At 43.4% G+C, this 23,118-nt stretch overlaps 1 protein-coding gene across 1 annotated transcript; it reads right to left on the bottom strand.

Moving 5' to 3' along the window:
- Positions 1 to 9: 9 nt before the first annotated feature.
- Positions 10 to 22,316, bottom strand: LOC114878978. Its single transcript, XM_029193398.2, has 6 exons — positions 21,915 to 22,316; positions 20,536 to 20,755; positions 3,156 to 3,412; positions 2,578 to 2,641; positions 2,196 to 2,444; positions 10 to 1,674 (listed from the first exon to the last, which is right to left on the bottom strand). The coding sequence occupies exons 2-6, from the start codon at positions 20,737 to 20,739 to the stop codon at positions 1,321 to 1,323; spliced, it is 1,128 nt and encodes a 375-aa protein (XP_029049231.1). The 5' UTR covers positions 20,740 to 20,755; positions 21,915 to 22,316; the 3' UTR covers positions 10 to 1,320.
- Between the last annotated feature and the right edge of the window lie 802 nt (positions 22,317 to 23,118).

Here is a 23,118-nt window from a genome sequence, read left to right as displayed (position 1 = left end):
AAAAATGAATACACGTGAAACGATCCATTTTATCTTCAGTGAATTATAAAACGACGTTACAATAGAGATTATTTACACTCTACGATAATTGTATCGTTCGAGATAATACAAGATTCATTGTACTGTTGCAGTTGTTAACTTTCGCATAATCAACCTTCTTAAAGATTAAGCTTTGCATAATTAAAAATAGAAAAATAATGTGTACGTTTTTGCAGCACGGTTCAACTCGACGAGATTTCATATAGCGATTCTTTGGCAATGAAAACTTGAATGATGATAGAGAAGAAAATAATCATTCGTCTATTTACAAAAAGCTATAACGTTGATAGTACGTGTTTGTCTTTAAATGCCAGTTTCGTTAAAATTAAAGCAGTTAAACTGATTAACCTTGTGCTATCGAAAGGAACGACATGCATACAGGATAAAGTAGATAGCAGAATCACAATTGTTCATAGCGACAATTGTTAAAATTATTCGACTGATCCTATTTACAACAAATATACTTGAACCCCGCTTAATCGGATTGCACGATAAAATATACAGTCCAGGATTCGGATAATAAGTTAAAATTCCAGCCTCGCGCTCATAGACACCTTACAGTTATTATAAATAAATAATAGAGTCCATAATTAGCGACGTTCTCGTGATAAATGCAATTCGAAGGATATAAATACACGATTTTAAACCTACGAGATTATTTCGAGCGACGTTTATTCCCTATTAGAAATGTATAAATATTTTTTATTGATACTCTTCGTTGCATATCAAAATCGAAAATCGAACAATGTTCAAATAAGTCTCGAAGGAATTAAATCTGTGAACCCAATTCACACCTACATTTATATAGATGAAAATTAGTCTCTAGAATATTTAAACAAAAAACATTTACACATATACGATTGAATACACTATATAACTAGCGCTTCGTACGTCTACCTTTGGTACAATTCTTCTCCCTACTGACTATAATCATTAATTCTCTTTGTTCTGCGTTATCAACGTAAGAAAGCGAAGACACGAACCTGTGCCCTTCTACCCCTATCCTCTCAAATCTATCGGAAACACATCAACATCCCTCCAAAACGTCATATGGACACACACTCCAGTATAATTTCATCAAACTTCTTCAAACCCTCTACGAGAATGAATCTCTCAGTGTTCAAACAAATACTGACAAGTGAGTTCAACGCTGCGATCAATCACCTCAATCCCATCCAAAACAACTCGCGAAGCAATCGATCAAAACACTGAAGAATCTGTTCGTGCAAACTTCCGCCATCCAAACGGCAGCCATCTGTAACGCAAATCGTTTATATAAGTTTATATGAACAAATAATTCTCGTAGTCCGCGTACGAGGTTGCGGTGATATGCTTCGATGAGATCGGGGTCGATGGGACACTTTGGGGCAGTTGTTGCACCCTTGGAACTTGTAACTGGGGCAGCTGCGTTGTATGGGGCACCACGATCCTCGGTTGTTGGTTCAAACAGCTCAACGACAGATGATGCTGATCCAACTTGTGAATATTATTGTTGTTGATCGAGGTAGGATCCTTGTACAAAGGCAGATGATTGTTGTTGTCGTTGGGCTGATGGTTGTAGTGGGCTTGATGGCCGGCGTGCAGGTTCAGTCTTGACATCGCCATGCTGATGCTCGAGTCCGACGCCCACATACTCTGCAAAGAACCCAGCAACGATTGTGTAACGAATTTGACTTTCTATTATACATTCTTATGAATAATGCTTGATGCACGCTTCACGCACCGCCTCGAGATGCGTCCGTACGCGTAATTACGCTTGCGACCGTCTTGGAGCAGATCCAAGATGAAGAATTCCTTTGTTTCCACCGTGAGAACGCGAGATCGAGGTTTAGCTGCTCAACAACCGTCGCGTTAAGGAGTTTGCTTTTTAATGACTCGTATTTTTTTGTTCAGGTTGTTGCGAGAGTCGTTTAAATAGATTTAAGAGTCGTCGACGCGAGTAACGGGAGAGCCGAGATTCGATAGGATGTAAGACGACGAAAATCTGGGTAAATCGAATTCAGTCGGATCGGACGAACGTGTTCTCATGGGAAAACAATGGCGCGGATGGGTTCGATGTTTGTGAAGTCATATTTTATTAGACGCGATAACAAATTGTTTTAACTGTGAGAAGACATAGGTTGAAGGATTACGGAATAGTAAATAAAATAAATTACTTTTCTCCTGTGCGGATTGTAATCGGGATTGCGCCTTATGCGAAGATGGCGATCAGCGCTTGTCCATCGTTGCGTGACCTTCAGGGGCGAATCGTCAGGATGCAATTTTCTTTGGTACTCTTCGCCTTCGCAGACCTCGTAGAGAGAAAACTGCTCGACACGTTCCTTCGAGCTGTAGCAGCTCAACAGCATCTGAATCAGCTCGTCTACGGTGGTCTGTTCCGAGACCAATAGGCTCTTGTATTTCGACTAAAAATTAAAATAAGAAAATGTAGAATGGAGGAGAATAGAGAAGAATTGAGTAACTAGAACTTCAAAGAACAGCCTGTAAAAGCAATGGAACTGAGATCGAATGGCAGGAAAGTACGGGTGTGTAACTTACTCCGGACATGAGTGCGCTGTCGTATATTTTGACAAGCCCTCCACGACGTGTCTGCAAGGAGAATCTGCAACAAGAAAACATCCGTGAATCCTGGGATATCGTAGCCGGCGAGTTCAAAGGGAATCGACGAACACTACTTCTGCGTAAAAACACGGGGACTCGAATGTTCAGTCAAACAGTGTCTCGTCTACGTAACGTACACCTACGCCGGAAGTTTCGAGCTACCAAGAAAACATCGATGGAGCCTTTCGTATGTCGACACTTAACGTTCAAACATTTAGTACTCGTTTCTCCCTTTCACTTTCAAGACTTTCGAAGGAAAATTTCGATTTAAATAAAAAATTTCTTCATAAAATCGACGAGTGACCCCTCGGCGTTGGAGTAAATAGAAGCAAGTCTCGCGCAGTCGAGCCAGACGACTCGAAGAACAAAGGGAATCTCTCGAAAGGACGTTGCTCGTTGGCTCGTGCTCACCGACCCACAAGAAGTCGTATTTACGGTCGGTCGCGAGCCCTGAAATTACATCACGAAGCCGAGCGAAACCGAAAGGGGAACCCGCGGAGGAGGTCGAATCCTACCTGGAATCACCGCGAGGATGACACGATTGCAAAACAGCAGGCCTGGCATCCTCGTCCAAAGGCAGGACAGTCCTTACGTTTGGTCTTCTCACAGTCACCTCCATGGTCAGATAGAACAGCCTAGGGTCGCGATGCTTCATACGATACTTGTTCAATAGATTCTGCACCACCTCGCGACAAGTTGTCTCATAGGTGATGCTCAGGGTCTTGTACTCGATGTCCGGCCGTAAGCAATTCGCGTACACCTTTATGGTTGTCTGAAATTGAGATTAATAGTTGCCATTAGGGAAAACGTTCACACGGTTTGATTTTATCGTGGGTGCTTTGATAATTATCTAGGATCTGGGAAAGAGCTATGAAAGGGAGCTTGGATTATCTCTACCTGTCATTGTATTTATCGGATATCTATGATACTGTATAAAACTTGAATGGCAATCTATTATTGTACAGTAGGGTGAAGTTGTATTTTAGAATCAACCCTTTGCTCTATAATTACGTCTCCCGGTCATCAAAGTTTATTTCATCATCTAATCAACTCAATTAAACGCATGTGCCTCGCTCGACACCCAGTTGAATACCAGCACAAGGGGTTAATTTTATGGAATTCGTTGGTGGTTCATTAACGAGACAAGGGATTCCAAGAAAGGACACCAGGTCCCTGCGAGTATCTGTGGCGCAGAAAGAAAGGGGGAGGAAGGAAGACGACGTCCTGTTGTCGCAAGAAGGGAAAAAAGATCGGTCTAAAAGACGCGACAAGAGCCTTGACAATTAGTCCATAATTAACCCGGAGACAGACGTTGGCCACGCGCGCTGCATAAAACGCTATCAACCCCTTCAGATACGCCGGCTACGGGGGGATGCGTGCACCGAAAATAAACCAGACACCAGATCACCCCGTTCGCAGATGGGTACGTGTCACATGAGTACACATGCTTGTGTGTATTCATATGTCAAGATTAAAGCCGCGTTTACTCAGCGGTAGTCTATCAAATATAAAATAGGGGCACGATATCGATTTTTACTCCAAAATTGATAGGGTGCTATCGAAATGAGGTTATTTCATCGTAACATTAACCCTTTCATTGCTTATCTCATAGATAGTGGAAAAAATCAGAAAAATTTTAGGAAGAAAATTTAAATATCTATCTAATTATAAGTAGGTACATTGAAAGCTTGCCTGACCCGCCGATAGACCAGATGTTACGAGCCGAAGACTTGGCCTACACGTTTGCAAGTGCCACTCAATGTTTCGAAAACACGTGTAGGCAGACTTTATGACCGTACTGTTACGTTTTATTCCCGACCATAACGACCCCACGCCAAATGCGGCGAATTGTGTTAGCGTAAAACCAGGCTACGTGTCTGCACAATCGTTTTCACGAACCAAGCACACGCAATTGGACCGGTATGGATTTTTGCTAAGCTTCGGCTACGTTTGTCGAGCACGTTTCCCCGAGATTATCCTTTCAGCTTATATCGTTTAATACGTCAATACGTTCCTTTTATCGAGGGATAAATTGGATATTATCAATGGGGATTAGGTACGAGTTCCTGTTTGGACGAGTATCATGAATATCATGGTTAGACATTAGTGTTTTTAATTTTTTGACATTTTGAAGTTCCCAAAAAGACTTCTTTTTCTCGGCATTTGGATAGCTCGTTTTCGCTATCAAGAATGCTGGCACCAGACCGATCGTATTCGAGTATCAGCTAAACAAACAGCACGGTTCCTCACTGTGGAATTCTCGCTGGTGTTTTACGAGGACCGAGAATCGATAGGGGTGGTGTGTGCCTTAACAAAACGGACACGTATACACCCCGTCGTTCGCGTAAACACAATGTCCCGTTAAAACATCGCATCTTCTATCGTGGATTTTCGTGTTGCACGTTTCCACGAAATCGAAAGAAAAAAAAGTGATTTTCTGAATCATCCGCTATCGGAATTCCAATACGCTTACGCGCGAGCATTAATGCGGTTTATGGCGGAATTCTCAGGTGCTCGAGCACTGAAGACTTGATCTTTGTTCGACTTTTTCTCATTATTGTACGTGGCGGAAACCAAGGACGTTTCTTGTTCGATTTTATTTCAGATTCCTCGCGAAGATCGACCAAATTGAATTCATAGAATTTCGAATCACGAAGATGCTACAGATAGCCTTCATATTTTTTATCGCTTTATAAAATTATGTTAGCGAACCACCGAGACCTGGAATCCAGCTCGAATAAGACATTTACGTGGCACAAATACTTGGAACGTGTTTTCTTTGACATTTGTGTAACGGTACTGATAAAAGAGGTGCATTCTCAGGTAACATGAGACCTCGACGATGATTTCAGACCAAAGAACCGCCTTAAAGTCCACCGGCGGCGGGCTAATGAAAGAGAAAATAATGCGAAAGGTAGAAAAACCGTGTGGAAGAGCGCGTACAAGTGTCAAGGAGAGGTCTGTGGCTCGTCAACAGCTCTTCAGGAAAGAAGATGCCACCCCGTTAAGAAACATCAATATCTCGCAGCCGGCACCGAAATACGCGTCGAGGTGATATTTTTGTACGAAGGAGATGTTCCTTGAAGTTAAAAGTAGAGCAATGTCGTCTCCTTACAGAAAATATGTATAACATAATTCCATGACGAGTTCGTCTGAGAAGCCAGAAAAAAATTCTTCCCTAAACGAATCGTTTTAATGAGGAAGTTAACAGGCAGGAATTCCAACGAAAAGGAAACGTCTACTTCAAAGCCGAAGAATCCACCGGTTAATCTAGCGTAAAGGTTGAAACAAAAAATCAGGGGGAGAAATCAAGGAAGAGCAACAGGGTGGAAGTCGCCATATGCTCGTGGAGTGTCTGTAACGAAGGGTCTCTCGTTAACAGGAATTCATAAAACCCCATAAAACCGGGCGGTGCTTCGAGGAATGCATTTCGTGGCACTTCCAGGTTTTCGGGCATCGAAATCTCCCGACAGAACCTTCGGTCTGAAATTCATGGCGAATCTACGCTCGGTTGATTCATCGACGCTCTAAAAATAGTCGTCCTATCGCTAGCTTATCGTTATCGACGGCTTCGAGTAGAACAGTGAACGCAGTCTGGCGAAGTGTGACACCCGTTATACCGAGTATCCCCGTTTCGAAGCAAGGTAAACGACACCTTTCAACGGAAACGCCGTCGAACGACCTTGCTGATTTCCCAGTCAGTTCTAATTGATACGCGTGCTCGTATAATTACCGTATTTCAAACGTTTAACATCGAATCCTATGGGAATCGATACGAATAATGTGAGAGTGATTGGAAATAAACAATCGCGCTTAAACGGTGGAAAATTTCTCTGAGAAAGCGAGACTTTGCGGTTGACGGGTCCGAAGAGAAGTGACCGATCTTCCGGAATCCGGAAACGACAAGGGATTACGAGATGCAGCGAGCTTTATAATTAGAGCGCGAACAAAATCGTAGAGCTCGCTTGGAAGAACGTCTAGAATTTCATTCGGACGAGTGTCCCACGCCAATGGAACCACTCAACGCGTAACAATATGCATTTTATTGTATGTTTTTTCATTGCTAAATGTCACTCTATTGTTGCGGTAAACTCGTCTCAATATGAATGCTACTTTATTTAAAAAAAAGAAAAAAGAAAATTTTTATTGATCCTTTATGAGAAGAATAAGTAAATCATGCAAGGAAATCGTGAGATATCGCAAAAACAATAGTGACTCTCTCCAGGGTATTTTCCCCTTTCATATCTGGCCATAGAATTCGAGGTGCGACGGTAGCCTTCATTAATTTTCATGCGAGCCCACGTAGACGGTGCACGGCCTCGGTTTGAATGGTGGCAGTATCAGCCAGTCGCAGGTAGAAGCTCCCGCATAATAAATTTCTTATCCCAGAAGTCCATTGAATCCCGAACGACGACGGGTCCTCCTTCGCCCCTTTCCCTGTTGGCACGTGCTTTTCGATTCTCAGCTGCCGTGTTCTCTCTTTATCCAGGGTCTTCAGGTGGTGTTGCTGTTCGAGCACGTGTCCCCTCTCTGATTTCCGGCCGAAAAAAAAGGATCCGGCGACGCTTAGAACAAAAACTCGTCCCTGAACGAGGAGGAATTCGTGTCTTCGCTCCTGGAATTATTGTTCTGCACGATCGCTTCGACGGGGACGGTAATCGAGGCCAGGAGGTTTTGTTTTTAACCGATTCGATGGGTCAGAAGCCGCGAGCAACGAGTAGAAAGTGATTTCATTTCTGATCTGGAGCAGCTGCTGTTAGGGGGATGAAATTCAACAACCAACACGCGATATCTGTTATGAATTTGAAGAAACTCAATAGCAAAGAGTATTATCACATTGTTGCGATGAAAAATAACTGTGATCTTGTTTCGTATATCCTGAAACACGTTGGCAACAAAGGGTTCGCTGAGCAGGTTGAATCCGAGCCTGTCACACGACCACCCGTTGCGATCAAAATGAAGACACTTTTGCTACCAGTGTCCATCGGAGCATCGTCAGCAGAAGTTGATCGCTCAGGCTATCGTATTCTTTTATTGTCGACATCGATCGAACTGGCGAGTTGAAATAACTTTATGACTCTGGCGACTATAATCGTGCATAATATCCAAAGGGTTAGAAGAAGGAACGAACTGAGAGGAAGCTGCTGGGTTACCCAACTCCACTTTTATTCCCGTTACACATTCGACAGAAGTTATGTAAACCGGGCCGTGCGACACATGCTGGCCGGAGCACAAAAGAAGCCACGAGTCGCAAGAGCGCGATCTCTGCCCACTTTGTCCCTCCAGTCGCACAAGTTTCCATCCAGCGTGCGAAGTATGCTTCGTTCGGCAACAATTAAACCTCCCAGGCTTTCGTGACGCATTGTTCGGCGACGGGAAAGTGGCGGCGCGAAAGTAAGAATCCGCAGGAAGCTCGCGATTTCTCATCGAACGAAGCGTCGAGATCGTCCTGGATCACGGGATGATCCCGGGAGGAACAGCCACGATTCACGTGGGACCCAGAAACCTGGAGAGAGTGTTCGATTGTGTTCCCAAATCAAACATACCATTTTCTAGTTTAATTAGATTCTTCAAATATACTGTTTGGCTCCCCTTTATGAAAAATTATATATTTAAACGTATGGTTTCCTCGTTGAAACAAGGATCGTGACCTTATTACGTTTAGAAAAGATAGGAGCGAAGACGTGTCTTCACGGCGCCACTTTATCTGTCGACAGCGAGGAATTGCAGTTTTCCCAACCCTTTTTACCGGAAAAGCTGCGATGTTAAATCGAGCGCAACGAGGTCAAACGCGACCGTCCGAACCTCGCGTCGGGAGGTCAAGAATTCTATGCGAGGGTCAATCACTGTCGCTTGCATTAACGGAGACAAACGTTTCGTACAATTGTCTGACTTGAAGAATTACCAGTTGCATCGTTCCGCGGTCTCTTGGCTTTGATATTCTTCTTGACTAATTAAAAAAAAAAAAATTTGGAATCAATGTGGAATCAAAGCTGAATCAACCCAGCTAAACAATAGTAATTTTCTCAACTTACGTATCTCGTTATAGCCAACAATTCTACATTGTTACAAGTAAAGGAATAAAGAAAACAGAAGAAGAAATGGCTGTCCATTGTGACGGACAACAAAAAGGAAGACAAGCACGGATCCATTTATGGAGGAACGCAAACGAGCAGCGATTAAATAATAGAAGAAATGGAGTTTACAAAGTGGCCCGCAGAAACAGCAACGATCGTAATCGCGTTGTCAATCAACCCACGGTTGTTTTAGCGTGTTGCACACTGGAACAACATATTTTCCAGGCTGATGGACGCACCACCATCCAGATTGGTTCGCTCTTTCTAATCGCATCTCGGCGAAGCTCGTCGAACGAAGAGACGATAATTAGTGTCTCGTTACAGACGATTATTAGGTACAAAATACGAGCTTAGTCGAGCCGTTAACGATGTAATCGGTCGATTTCATTAAGAACCAGACGAGCCTAGCCTCGATTTAATAAAATGAAAAGTGCTGAAAGTGTATTTAGCGTTTAATGTGCACGTCAATGATCCGTTCACTGAACGGACCGGGCATGCTAATTTATCCTTATCAGGCATCGTGGCCGAACGAATGTTTCATTGGTTCACAGTAAGCGCGTGTATTCGAGAGATAAGTGAAATTACGTTAGCGAGACTCGGGGCTCGAATTTCAAGTCCGCACGAAATCTTTTTCAGACGATTAAAGTGCACGTGATAAGATTACCAGTGAGATTCGAAACAAGTTCTACTGATGATACGAGGATAAATGCTCTTAAATTTGAGCCGATGAAGTTATTAGTGTCTCTGAATTGATTGGTTCAGGAAGTAAGAATTTTTCATATAATTTCTGGCAAAGAAGAGTATCTATATCATCATCATAGTCCAGCAGCGCAATTATTTGCGGAGGACCACACAGAAGTAGGCGTTCTCGAGTTCGCCGGTTGAAGAAGAACCGTGTCCGGTCGCGTTCGTTCGTCGACGTCCAAGTGGCTGACAATTGACACCCGTTTCCGGTGCTCGCATAAAGAAGCAACCAAGAAGGAGGACCCTCGGAAGAATACGGGGCACGTGCCCTCATCGCGTGCCCGTTTTCTCGTGCCGGGACCGCCCTAGTCCAGCGTCTTCCTTGCAATATGTTCTCGGTACCGTGGAACATAATACGATCATGTTGGAAAGCTTCCTTCCTGTCCATATTCTCCCGATACCGCTCTCCGGGCCATATGGCACCGGGTTCGAGGCTTCTTGGCACGAGATGCAAGTAGAACTGCACCGGGATGCATCGGTGCATCGGTGCATGGTCAAGTGCATGCTTGTCAACAATTCTTCACTTTATAGACATTTATGTAGCTCATAAATAATTTAGTTCAATTTTAAAACAAACGCAGTCAATCAATTACCATATGCACTTTATGCACTCTATGCACCCAAGCCAAACATTTTAATGGCTGGTCAGGAAATCGCTGCAGCTGTTTAGACAAGCTGACCCAAAGCTGGGCCATTTCGAGTGGACAAGAGGCAGACGGCTTTTCTATTTTTTTTTTTTTCTTTTCTTTTAAATCATCTCGAGTGGGTCGCGAGCAAACATACTCGACCCCTGTCGTCGTAGTTGAAGTCGCGTGCTTCAGCGTCGCGGCGCGGCCCACGAACCTCTTCAGGAAATAAGCCACTTGATGGCTCCAATTAAAACGTGGTCGCGAGCCGAAAAGAAGAAAAGAAACCGACCGTCATTTGCGGAATCTAAAGAAAAAGAAACTTCGGAGAGATCGCAATTAAGAACGAAACTTTTATGGTTGTCATATCAGATTTTCACGCTCATTGACACAGTGAAAACTGGTCTACCGCTTTCCATGTATACACCTTGTGTTTTTTCCTTCTCGTTCCCACCGGGGAGCTCGAATTATTAGCGACGATTCTTCGCTGCTACATTGTGAGCGCAGCAACTGGGTCGAACTTAATCACCGGATAAATTAAAGCGTGAATCCTGCTCGAAAGTAGTCGGGAATTTAAGACGCGCGGAAACATTGGTACTGGGATTGAAATTTCCCTCCACCTTCAGATGAAAATTAATCTCTATCAATTGTCACGTAGATGGTTCTAAATCTAAATTGTTTATATTTACTAGTACGGTCCGATCTATGATATTAAGAGGAGGTCGGTGACAGACGGTCGCAGGTCCGTATAATTGGTCCTTCCTCTGTTGCTGATTGTTTTAAACGAGAACAACTCGACCAACTTCGAGTCCCCCGTTACCACCAACACGCGCGCGATGATTAGCGGCACAACCGGCATGCACGGAACGCTTACATCCGGTTCGTAGACCGTGGAAGGGTGACAATACAATTCCACGCTAATTCGAGGTAAGTACGACTCTAATCTCGTAAAGAATCGCGCGGCATCGCTCATTTTCAGTCACGAAACTCTGACATCCATCACGTACGCAACGCAATAATTTTTATTCATTATTTTCTCTTCATTTTATGACTTTAATTCGTCAAACAACTCTCCTTTCGATTCGCGTATACTAATCCCCAGACGACGGACCATGGAGAGAGTCACCGCTGTCAAAGGGTTAAATATAACGTGTCTCAAAAGACATGCAGAAGATGATAGAGAATGTTAAAGAAAAGATTTCACTGCAACATTCAACGTGTTAAGAAAGCTTAAGAAATTCACTTGTAAATAAAACATTAATGAACGCTAATTATAATGCAATTTCGTGGCACATGTGTTCATTACCTCAACTTTCTCACATGACTGTCTTTCTCTATTTTCTTTATTACGATTCACACTCGTTTATCTATTAAAAAGCTGACGTCCAGGAATGTTTAATAGCCTGTTTCGAATATCACCAGTTGTGATGTGTACTGTCTCTATTTACACGTCTAGGCTACATCGCAATTTCCAAGCTGTATCTGTGTCGAGCGAGCGATAATGGAGAGCGGAGAGCTTCTGCTGACCACACAACGATCCGCGTTCAGCGTCGCGTTTACACGCGAGCGATACGCGTGCCAAAAGATCCATTAAGAGCTTTCGTCGATTTTCAAGTAGCAGGCGATCATGTACACAGCCCATAAAATCTGCCACATCATTCTTCCCGGAATAAATACTTGCGATAAGTTGTCGAATTTTTTCCCCAATTTCTTGCACGCATTCTCGAGACTTGCATCCATTATTTTAAAAATATAATTTTCTCGCGATACGCAGGTAGAATGTAACGGAACGGAGACACGAAAGGATGATTAGCAATATCTCCGCACGGGATCGGTTTTCTTTGACCCTGCTTTCTTTTAACCCGACACAAGAAATCGCCCTTCTTCGGTGCACGATGCATACACCTGACTGCGATTGCCGCAACTAAGGCGATAAGGTCGGCGAGCCAGGGTTATCTAGAACGGAGGTGGTTCTTTTCATGAATAATGCAACCGCGGCGCAGTCACCGCGAAATGTATGCAAGAAGTGTTAAAGGGAGCCGCTTAAAATTCCATAATACCGTTCTCCTGGCGGAGAATGCTTTTATATCAACGTCTATGAAATGTTTCGTAGAAGCGATTTATCGGTAATTCTTACATTTTCGCGAGAATCACCCAAAGCTAGACGAGATTATTACTTATAGGTCAAAAATAAACGACTGGCAAGCGGTGACGCTCGGCTTCGTTTAACCCGTCCTCTTGACTTCACTTGACCAAGTGTCAATAAGTCGCATGCTGTGTCAAGACCGAAAAGCCAGTCCAACCTTGCTATTTTTCTAGACTGGCGATTCTAAATATATCATCGCCCTCGATTCCGTAATACAAGATCATCGAACCTAGCGTCTGTCGGAAATTTATTTCGTTCTCGTTGAGGGGGTTGCAGGTGCAGTATGCACCTGCCTCTCAATCGTCCCCCGTCAACTGCATGCGATCCTGTCGAACGACTTCGATGACGAACGGTTTCACCGATCTATTTCCAGGAGCTGGTCGTAAAACTAATATTGGTGTCGTAACAAGCCGCGAGTTACTTCGACGGAGTTCATTGCACCGGAAGTTTCGTGTTCGTGCTTTAACTCTTTCGTCAGAGCCGTGGGGAAGCTTGAAATCGCGGTAACACAGTGAACAACGATAAGAAGCTCTCACCGTGTGTTTGCGCTGGGAAATCGTACGTATTCCTGTACGATCATTATCGTTTATCATTGTTAACCACGATCGATAATGTTACTTTTACGTCCACGTTTGTTTGTCGCATAAGACAAGATCGTTGACACCGCGCCTTTGGTTCGTGCAAATTAATTTTATCAATTGACACTAAAGAACAATGGAATACATCGGTCCTCGTATCGTGAACGCATAAAATCTCGTAGAAATAACAACGTCGTTATTTATAAAACGATCGGGTAATAGAATGACAAGCGGGATAGAGACATTTACAGCGACCCCTGACACTGGACAATCATTTTCTTTTCGAGACACCCGTTGTATGGCTGGACAGAGATACGTCGCGTTACTGGCGCCGTGCCTATCATTACGTTGTTTAACTCATAATACATCATAAACACGTACGATGGTACAGCGTGTATCATAACTGTTTACGTGTTTCGATGACCGGTCTATGATGACCGATGGGGTACCATGCTTATTTTGTAAAAATTATGATTTTTCTTTTTGGACACTTTTTCAGAGCTAACGAAATTACGAGAGGGCATTTCTCTTCCGTCCGGTCCATCCAGGAGACAAGTATCATCATCGAGTTCACACTTCCGGCTGGAACCCTTGCACGTTTCCCATCGGCCAGCCCGTATTCGCTGGATCAATGGTTCGTTCAATTCATTGATGCGGTTCCCCGCTTCTGTTCCTTCCTTTCAAAAAAGAATATTCACACTTCTGCATTGCTAACCACCGTATTTCATAAGCAATATAATAGTATCGACAGGTGAGTCACGCTAGTCATTCACAGGAAATGAATGCGAGTCATCTTGTCTAAAATTAAAATTCCTCGCGATAATAGATTTTCTTGCCAATTCAATATTTGCCTAACAGGTACGATACCTTCGTCAAAAAAAAAAGCGGTTTAAAAATGTTACGTTTCAGAACCGTGGCTTTGTTGCAACAAAAATTCAGGGGCGGCAAAAGCGCGACAGAAGGCAAACACGATTATCAAGCGTACGGGGCTCGTTGATATCAAGCCAAGATATAAACTGGAGGATGAGGTGTGGAGGAGGCCGAGGCGAACAGAGCACAAAGGCGATAAAAGAGGATAAGGAGGAGTCGGATGAAGGAACATAGTACGACAACGAAGAGAAACGCGGAGGGAGAGGTACGAAAGAAAGAGTGAATGGGAGCACTGTGTGCCAGATGGTCCGCTCGCGCATCGCGATCCCGAGCCTCGTTCCATTACTATTTTCCCAATGATGAAGGAAGATCTGTACCGGTGGTTACCACTACGGGGAATCTGAACGGGAACGATAAAACTGTTCCGAGGCCCGATTGCGCGCAACGGTCTGACCTCTGATATAATTAACGAGAATTTATTGGCCGATCGTGGATCAACATACGAATTGCAATTAATAGGAATGTCTGTCTGTAAGGGGAACTTGAATGACAAGATAGAAAAATAATCGTAAATAGAAGACGTGATTGGCAGGATACAGTTGAAGACAAAAGTTAACGAACGATCGAACCGGTTTCCCGGGTTTAATCATTTGTGAATTAATTATTTTGCAAAGAATGCATTCGCAAAACGATAGGAAACTTGTTGAAATCGTGGATGCTACTTAATCGAGTCTCGAGTTGATGAGACATGTACGTAGCATGAGTAATTTCCATGCGGTTCTTCTTTTTTCGAGCTTCTCGTCGCGATACCAGGAAGAGGATAACGAGAGCGTGTGCAACAGGTAGCAGCGACGAAAAGAAGAGTCACATGCGTTTCGCGATGCAAGACGAGATGATTAATTCCTGCGGTTGAACGTGTAACACGAAACTCTCCGTAACAACCCGTGAACAGGTTGGGCTCGTACCTTTCTCTGCGGTGTGAAACGATACTCGTGCAAGGAAACGATTGCTCTTGAAAGTGTAATTACGTAATTCGAAATTTTTTGGATAAAATCGTAATACTAGACTGAAAATATTACGATATAAATCCGGTGAAAGGCATCTATTGTCCATTGTGAATTCCAAATCGTGTATCGATAGGACCAGCCCCGTGAATAAACGCTTTCATCAATTTCAACGCTGGTGATCGAATTCGCGAATAAATCCAGCATTATATCCTCTTCGATTCAGCAGCAAACAACGTCAAACGAAATGTGTTTTTCACGCTGGTACACGTGTGTGCCGAAACCACACGTGGTCCCACCTCCTTCCTTCACCTACAGCATTGTGTCCCGAAACCGAAGGTATCATTATTCGAGCCCTATAAAGGGAGCACGCGAATCGCCAAGCCGTGCGAAAAGAATGTTAAATGTCGCAATTGCGATTGTTCGGTCACGAAACGTGGCCATCTGCGCCGGAGACGCGGACCGCAATTGTTGCACTCCGCCAGATGTCGATCGATCGGTGATCGAGGAAAGGGTTAATCCGGCAAACCCAGCTGGGTGTTGCGCAAGAGAATCTAAAATATAGAACGTGTCGCCAGGAAATTCCTAATGAGGCAACTGTCCAGACGTTTGCATAATGTTCCCAGGAACAATCAGAAAACCGGTAACGAATGTGTCCATTAGTTTGCTAATATTCGATGAGGCCAAGTTGAAGAAATCAAGGATACTATGCATTGCGAATTCGAGGAATGCTACCCACGTGTTGACGTTCATTCTTAGTGACACAAGACCTTTTGGCACTTCGCTGACAAATGGTTGATGTCCTACTAGTTAACACATGCTTACGTGTACTAAGAACGCTGCGCAATGGTGCGTGGAACTGAGATTGTCGGAGAAAATGTTTATCCAGCTACTGTTATACGTTACGTTAGTTTCGTAATAAATCTATAGAAAGTGTGGAAATTATCGTTTTACGAGAAAGTGAAGCGTGACGTGGCATTAAGGCACCTTCGACAAATGGGAAACGGATTTCTTTGGAAGAAAATTCTGAGCTACGAATTTGGATAAATTTCAGAATGTCTGTAACAATGAACAATGGCTGCAATATCCTTTGCATACGAACGAATACGGCAGACTAATGCTATGATCAAGAACCGCTACAATGCAAAATGGCACTCTAATTGCCGGCCATGCGTCACAAACAGGCAGCACGATTCTTGGTACACTGGAATGATTACTAAAGAGTAGTTTCGCGTAGCCGTACGAGTACAAGCCAGCTGCGAGTGCTTTCACCGGTAGCTCGTGACCAATCCCGGACGACATTCATGCCCGAAGAATTCGAACGTCGATCTTCATGAATGAAACTACGTTTCCACTCGAGCTGTCCTTGTCGAGTAATCAAACTTTCTTGTTCGTGGTAACGATCGACCTTAATCGTCATTTACGCGGCGTCCGTGCGAAGAATCCGAGTGGATTCCCTCGGAACGATCCTGAGGAACGTACTTGGAAGGTGAACGAGCGTCACCGCTTGCGCAATCGACGATTGTCGCGCGCTGCGTTAAGCAACGAATTCCGGTTCACGATCGGCTCAAATGTTAAATCGCGGATGTGACTGTCGGTCGCTGTTAACGAGGTCCGCATTACGATTTCGAATTCCCGATTCAATTGGCATTGACAGGAGCGAAGGACTCGCAGAGGCGGGATCAACCGTGAAGATTAATCACCGCGAACGACTTAATGACCGGATCGGTTTACGAGAATTTACGCTTCACTATCTTTAAAGAGTCATTCCGATACATTGCATCCAAGTGTGTACTTGCTTTTAAATCTTCAACACGTGAACCTGGTAGTGTAATTCTTCCGACTGGCGCCAGTCTCGAGACTTTTTTCTTTCCCTGATACGCTACCAGTTCCAGGAAAAACGGGTGAACGGCAGAGATAAGGAGGAGAAAAGGGTACAACCGGGAGGCTAGTAGCACAGATAAATGGAAAACGGTTTTATTTATATTCGATGATCGATAGGGTGTTATCGCAACGGAAGCCGAATCACCGATTCTCGGTACAATTCGACACGACGGAAGTCTCTCTGGTCAGTTATTGCTAAACGAATTGCATTTTATCTGAAGAAAACTGCGTGACAAGGAAATGACCGCGATTACCCAAGTAGTTCCGGTGATTAATCATCGGGTTCTCCTACCTATCTATGGATTTATTTACCCAGTAATATTCGATTCCGGTCAAATTTTTCGGTATCCAAAGCTTCTGTCTTTGATACAAGAATATACAAACGATTTGGTTTGTAAAAAGTCGTGAGGAACGGTCGCGAAGAAGAAGAGCATCAGTCTCGGCTATTGGTGTCTCAATACTTTCTTCGTCGCGTATGTCAACAGTATTTTTGTTGGACTCGGTGGAGTGTTTACTTAAGTCCCGTCGGTTCGAACTCACATGTCCTCGATGCGCTCGAACGGAGCAGTTCATCCCGCTTCTGACGCGAACAGAAGCCGATAATAACCTATAATTATCTGTAGAAGAACACTGAGTGCTTTCGTGTGCTCTTTAAATAGACACTCCCAACGTTACGTCCAGTGAACGCTGACAAACGGAAGGGTAGATGCGACGATAACAGCACAATTCTAGGACAATTGCTCTTGATCGGTTATCTAACTCCTCAATCCTTTACATCGCCAGCTGCCAATGACAGAGCAAACTGGCTACCAGTTGCTTTCTTACGAATTTCTCGCATTTCTCCTTAAGCAACAAGCGATACCTCTCCTAGACACGACTTCGCATTGTCTCCAGAACAATATCTGAATAGTCCTTACGCAACGGACTTCCAAGCGAACCACTATGAGAACGAGCAATTTTTGCGAACGTTTCAGGGAAAGCAAACAAGTCCTGCCTGTTCCCTTCCCACATCGATTTCTTCCTCGATAAACAGCAGCAGTCGAATCAATCATGACTACATTTCAAATTGAATTTAATCTCTAAATCATTATACCCGCATCGAGAGGATAGCTTTTTGTTGTATCTTTCTAACGTAGATTCTCTAACAAGGATCACAATGCATCCTTGTCCAGGATGCTTCCCCTATTATGTGCATCGTATAATCGTCGCAGTTATGTGCCTCCTTTGAGACCATCTTTTTTTATGCTTCCGGAGTTGAAAACGAGTTTTTCACACTACCTCGGTGTTCCTCCATTTGTTATTATGTTAATAACTTTATGGAATACCAGGTGTTACGTAACGTTATTAACCCCTGTGTAGACAGGCATTGTTTAAAACATGGTTAATTATAATCATCGTAATTGACAAAAGGGTTAAGGATGTATTTTATCCACGAATCTGACCTTCCTCGACTCGGAGGCACAATGGAACAACGCGATTTCGAAACAAAATCGTACATAGAGCGTTTTAGAATCATCTACCAGGAGGATGAAGGTCGATGGATAAAAGTCAGATGAAACAACGAGTTTCATGAAGACAGATTCGAATAAAAGGAGAGTTCTGAAGAAAACCGGAAGCACGGGCCGCCGCGCCGGATGTTGCATGGTCCGAGAACGAGGGACAGGTCCGGGACCTAGCGGAACGAAAACTTGTAACACGATTTCATACTTGTCCCGATGCTCGAACAAGTATCTTTGTGAAAAGGATCCGTATCGAGATCGAATTTCTTTACAATGAATCTTGCGGTTTTTAATGTACCTCGGCATAGAAGAAGAGAATGTACGAAGAGGATAAATTATATACGTTGATTTGTAATATAAAATCAAAAAATCTTGATACATCTGACACCTTATCGAAGAAACTGGTTCACGTGACACATCAAGATTGCACAAAGTTATTTTATACGAAGTAATAGCAGATTATAACCAGTCTTAATGTTTCAATTCCTCATATTCCGAGATGTTTAGAAACATAGGCTTGAGAAAATTAATACGATGGAAATTTTTAACATTAGAAATATTATTGCACGCGATGGATAATTTTACGTGAAACTGTGTGGTATCCTGAAAACCGCAACAGCATCTCGTCGATTCCCGTGCAGTGAGTTAAAACACGAATACATTTTATTTCATACCGGTTCTAGGCTGTATCTCAACTGACAAGGGAATCGGGAGATCCATGGTTCTTTTGCCATTCTTTATCTTATCATGGGAAAGATAAAACTCTTGTGACCGTGGTGCATTGAAACTGAAAAAAGATTTCCAGTGTTTCGAATACCGAATACAGTATTCTAAAATATTTTTACGAATGCGCTATGTATAACAGTGTTAATTCATAAAATTTCTTCAACAGTTACGATGCTTTTAAAGTTATCGAAGTCGGTCAGAACGTGGTCGTTCCTTTTTCTCGGAGAAATTTCGACCAGCCTAAGGAGAAACGAAGGTCTGCAGAGGGGGACAAGTACGATTAAGTGGCCCCACCGTATAGTTTTTCACTACACATTGTGAGTAACCCGCAATGTGCGACGCCTTGGCATGCGGGGTTCTCACACGGAATCCTTCGTTTCGTCGACAAAAACTGCGGGATATACACGGGCCAAGATAAACCCGACTGGTGAAAGCTATGGAAAACCGAAATGTATCTGTTCCCAAACATTTTTTAACATGCAAATGATCCGTTTTTCGATCGAAATTGTTTAGAAAATATTCGAACTGGTAACCAGGATGCTCGCACGAACACACACATGGTACCCTCGAAGGAGTTAACGGAAGAAGTCATCCGCCGAGGCGGACCTCCGTGCAACTGCGTGTGAAACGGGTCGCGCAAAATCAAATACAATGCGAAAACGATGTATATATTCAGCAGACAGGTGTTTAATATATGGAACTGCTGAAACTGGGATGCCGACGATAATGCATAGTTCGCGTTTTAAATACGACGACCGCAATTTTTCTTCGGCCACGAAACTGATACCAGTGATTTGATTCGTAATAATAATTGTAAATTTCTTCAGTGAATTTAAAAATTATTCATACATGTTCGTTCAGTTTCGCATTCGAATAAGACTTCACGGGGGTTCTTCCTCTGCAGATGTTGGGAGAAACTGGCCTCCCTAAACATCTTGTCAAGGGATCAAGGGCCTCCGGAGAGAGTCGTGTTTCTGTTCGCGCAAAAAGGGATGCGAAAGCGCAGTTGCAACTGGACCGAGCTTGGAGACACGGATCGTGAGAATTTCACCCTCTTCTCAAAGCCAACTCGCTTCCCACATAAATAGACGAGAATAGGCCCCCGTATAACATTCGTTATACGAGTTCCGTGGGTTATCCGCGAATTAATAAAAATAACGAAGATACGAAATACATCTAATTAACGGGACAAAAATAAGGATCTGGGATTTATTTCACTTATGGCGTTTCGAAACAATTGATGACGCAATTAATGGAACACAGGGGCCGATGATGTATCGTCGAAGGTGTATTCACGTACTATCGTACGTACCCGTTTGCGTAATCGAAAATAATGGCTGCTATTTTGGTCGCGGGAGTAATCAAGCGAGGCAGTGCGTCGGAAACAATCGTGGATTAAACACACGTCACGTCGATGAATCCCATTAGCCAGCAAGGACACACGTGGTCCAGCTGTTAATAAGTGCACGGAATCGTTTTATTCTCGTTTTCACGAAACCGTTTCAACGCCACCCGTCACGGTTAGCCGTTTTGTTCTTCTCGTTTGCTTTATTAAGCAACCACGTCATTCCTTTTTTCTTTCCTACCCTCCCGTGTGACTTTCCATCTTTTTCTCTGGATGACGCACGGACTTTTTCAACCGTACTAGAATCCCTTCTGTTCTCCGTCCCTCGTTATTGCCCATTCAGTCGCAAAACGAGTTCTATATCAAGCACGTTTCAAGAAGAATTTTTTGATTTACCTGTTGTGGAGCGGCATCGGCTGGGGAGAAGCTCGAAAGGGCAGTTAAAGGTGCAAGGGAGGCACAGGAGGATGCTCTCGAGGGCGGTGGTGTGTGACCAGGGGTAGGACTTCCGCTTCCGCAGCTACTCGCACCCCCGCTAGAAGCGAGACTCACGCTGTCCGCTCGCCCTCTCCACGGCGAGACCGACACGTGCTTCAGCATGCCTCTTCAGTGTCACCTGAAATCAGAATTTCAAGCTTTCAGTAATCTCCGTTCGCTCGTTGCCTGCCAGTCCAGGTAAATTCAACCCTTTGGAAACACCTTGTGCGCATGCAGGTCAGTTTATAGCAGGGAGGATCTTCTTAAGCATTCTGAATACAATTTGAAAATTAGTGATTTTATGATAAATACAGGCTGTTTAAAAATTGTCAAATTATCCGAAATTTAAAAAAGTTTAATCGCTTGGATTGAAGTTACATTGCACGGATTAGTGTTATTTTATAACGAAGAGAAAACTAGTTCAATTATGTATAATAATTATCAAAAATTCTGAAAACAGGTTGGAATTGATAGCAGACGCAGTTGCTCTAATTTCTACGACTCTTCCTACAATCTACGAATTCCAAAAGGAGTATCAAGCTAATACAGACGTAACACTTAAATAGTTGATACAGCAGGTAGTATCTTCGGCCTCTCACTTGAAGGCTGTAAAAGGAAATAATCACCGTGAAGGCCGTCCGATAATTACAAGGTAGCTGTGTAATTATCGGATGCGTAATCGTAGCGAGTTGAGTATAGCTGAAATACCGGATGTAAAATAGTATCGATGTAATTTAATGTTGGGGACGAAGTTCCAGTAGCCGGAGGAGAAGAAAAGCTCTTGGGAGACGAATAAACAACACAGCTGCATGCCAGAAGCTCCGAGAAGCTAAACATTCGCGAAGAGTGCGCGCTAGACGTCGACGCACATCCAACAGGAAGTGTACGTGGCCCGATTGTTAAACGTTTCCATAACGAGGAAGCGAAAGAAAATGGTAACCATTCTCACAGTATTAACTGTATTCCACTCGTTAATAATAATTACCTATAGCGAGATCTGTGCCGTTTACAATAACCGCGCTACTGTATTCAATATACAATGGAACAACGTCGATCGTGTTCATTATCAATGTCTTAATTAACAAATTTTTTAATTCCCATCCGAATTTGAAATTTTCAAGCCCAGTATCCATTCTTCTGTTCCATTCATATTCTTCTGAATATTGCATGCTGTATAACTACCCTTACAGAAATTTATTTATTTTGTTATTCGAACCCTTTCATTCTACTCGCCGCACGTGTACCGAAGACCGTGATAACTTTATCACGGTATTCTGAATATTAGCAAGTATACTCACTTTAACCAATTCACAGCTGAGTGCAGTCCACACTCGCGCGGTCCGTTGCGTACGTCAATGCGCGGGAATCATGTTTACGCTTGGCGAACAAGTGGCATTGACTGGCATCCGATTGCACTCTTCACTTTACCAGAAAACTGTCCCAAAAGAAAGATTGTCTAATAATCAACAACACATTCAACAATCACTTCTCGTTTCTAATGTGCACTTCGCGTGGATTGTCCGGTTGAAAGAATTTAATTAAAAAGTCCAATTCCTTTCGAGCTCTATTTATCAAATTAAATTGTTAATAGAGGACGATGGTGTCGCGCGGTTTTCAAAAGACACGTCTCGACGAGAATTGAAATCACCGAGAGGACGCGAGTGCTCGCCACGAGAGCTGCGCTACGACTGAAGGGTACGCGCGAACCGTCGAGTAAGCCGAGCTCGAGTATGCTACTCCGCAGAGGAAAGAAAACGACCTTCCGTCGAGACGCGTCGATCGCTCTGTCGTATATGTAAAACGTGTTTGTAGGTTTAGTAGGTATTTGTACACGGCGAGACGCGTTTGTGCGGGGGCGAGTCGACTTTGGGTTCGTATAGTCGTATGTCCGTGGATGGCCCTCTTGGTATCGACGCTCGCCACTTTTCAGCAACTCGTGGGCGTTTTTGTTCGTCAACTCGAACACCGTCCGGGGTGTAATTCGTTGTTTCTCCGTTGATTTGGTTCCGTTTTGTCGAATCCCTCCCTTCTAGGGTGCATATATTATGAATGCATCAGGATGCACAAAGGATTTTGATTATGTAAGGAAGAACTGGGTGGAACGTTCGACGAACTGTTTTTATTCTTGATTTGAATATCTTTAAACTACACCCAGGGGAAAAGGATAGAGAATTATTACAATAAATTAATAATTTTTCTTTTTAATTTTATTCCACTTTGCATAGGAATTTTTGTGCACCTCTTTACAAACGAGAGAAACAACCCTTCCCACGAGAGAATATGCTTTAAATGACAATTAAAATTCCGTGAACATATCCAGTAGCTTCCAAAGTGAGTAAATTACAAATGTCCTAGGGGAAACAAGCTGTAACTATTAATGAACGTCAAGCGTGACTTTCAGGATAACGTATCTAAAAAAATGCACTATACCTGTTAATGGTTCGTGTGAATACACGTGTTCGAATGTTTTATTTTTTCATTTATTATTCTGTGCACAGGATA

This window comes from Osmia bicornis, chromosome 14 (assembly GCF_907164935.1).
Source record: "Osmia bicornis bicornis chromosome 14, iOsmBic2.1, whole genome shotgun sequence".
Taxonomy (NCBI): domain Eukaryota; kingdom Metazoa; phylum Arthropoda; class Insecta; order Hymenoptera; family Megachilidae; genus Osmia; species Osmia bicornis.
Note: the sequence above shows the minus strand (reverse complement) of the source record. Positions and strands in the feature narration are given on the sequence as shown.

Coding starts and splice junctions, on each gene's coding strand:
- LOC114878978 (XM_029193398.2), bottom strand. CDS start 20,739: ATGCTGAAGCACGTGTCGGTCTCGCCGTGGAGAGGGCGAGCGGACAGC. Junction 3,413..20,535: donor CCGATGCCGCTCCACAACAG/GTAAATCAAAAA, acceptor TCTCAATTTCAG/ACAACCATAAAGGTGTACGC. Junction 2,445..2,577: donor ACAGCGCACTCATGTCCGGA/GTAAGTTACACA, acceptor TTTAATTTTTAG/TCGAAATACAAGAGCCTATT.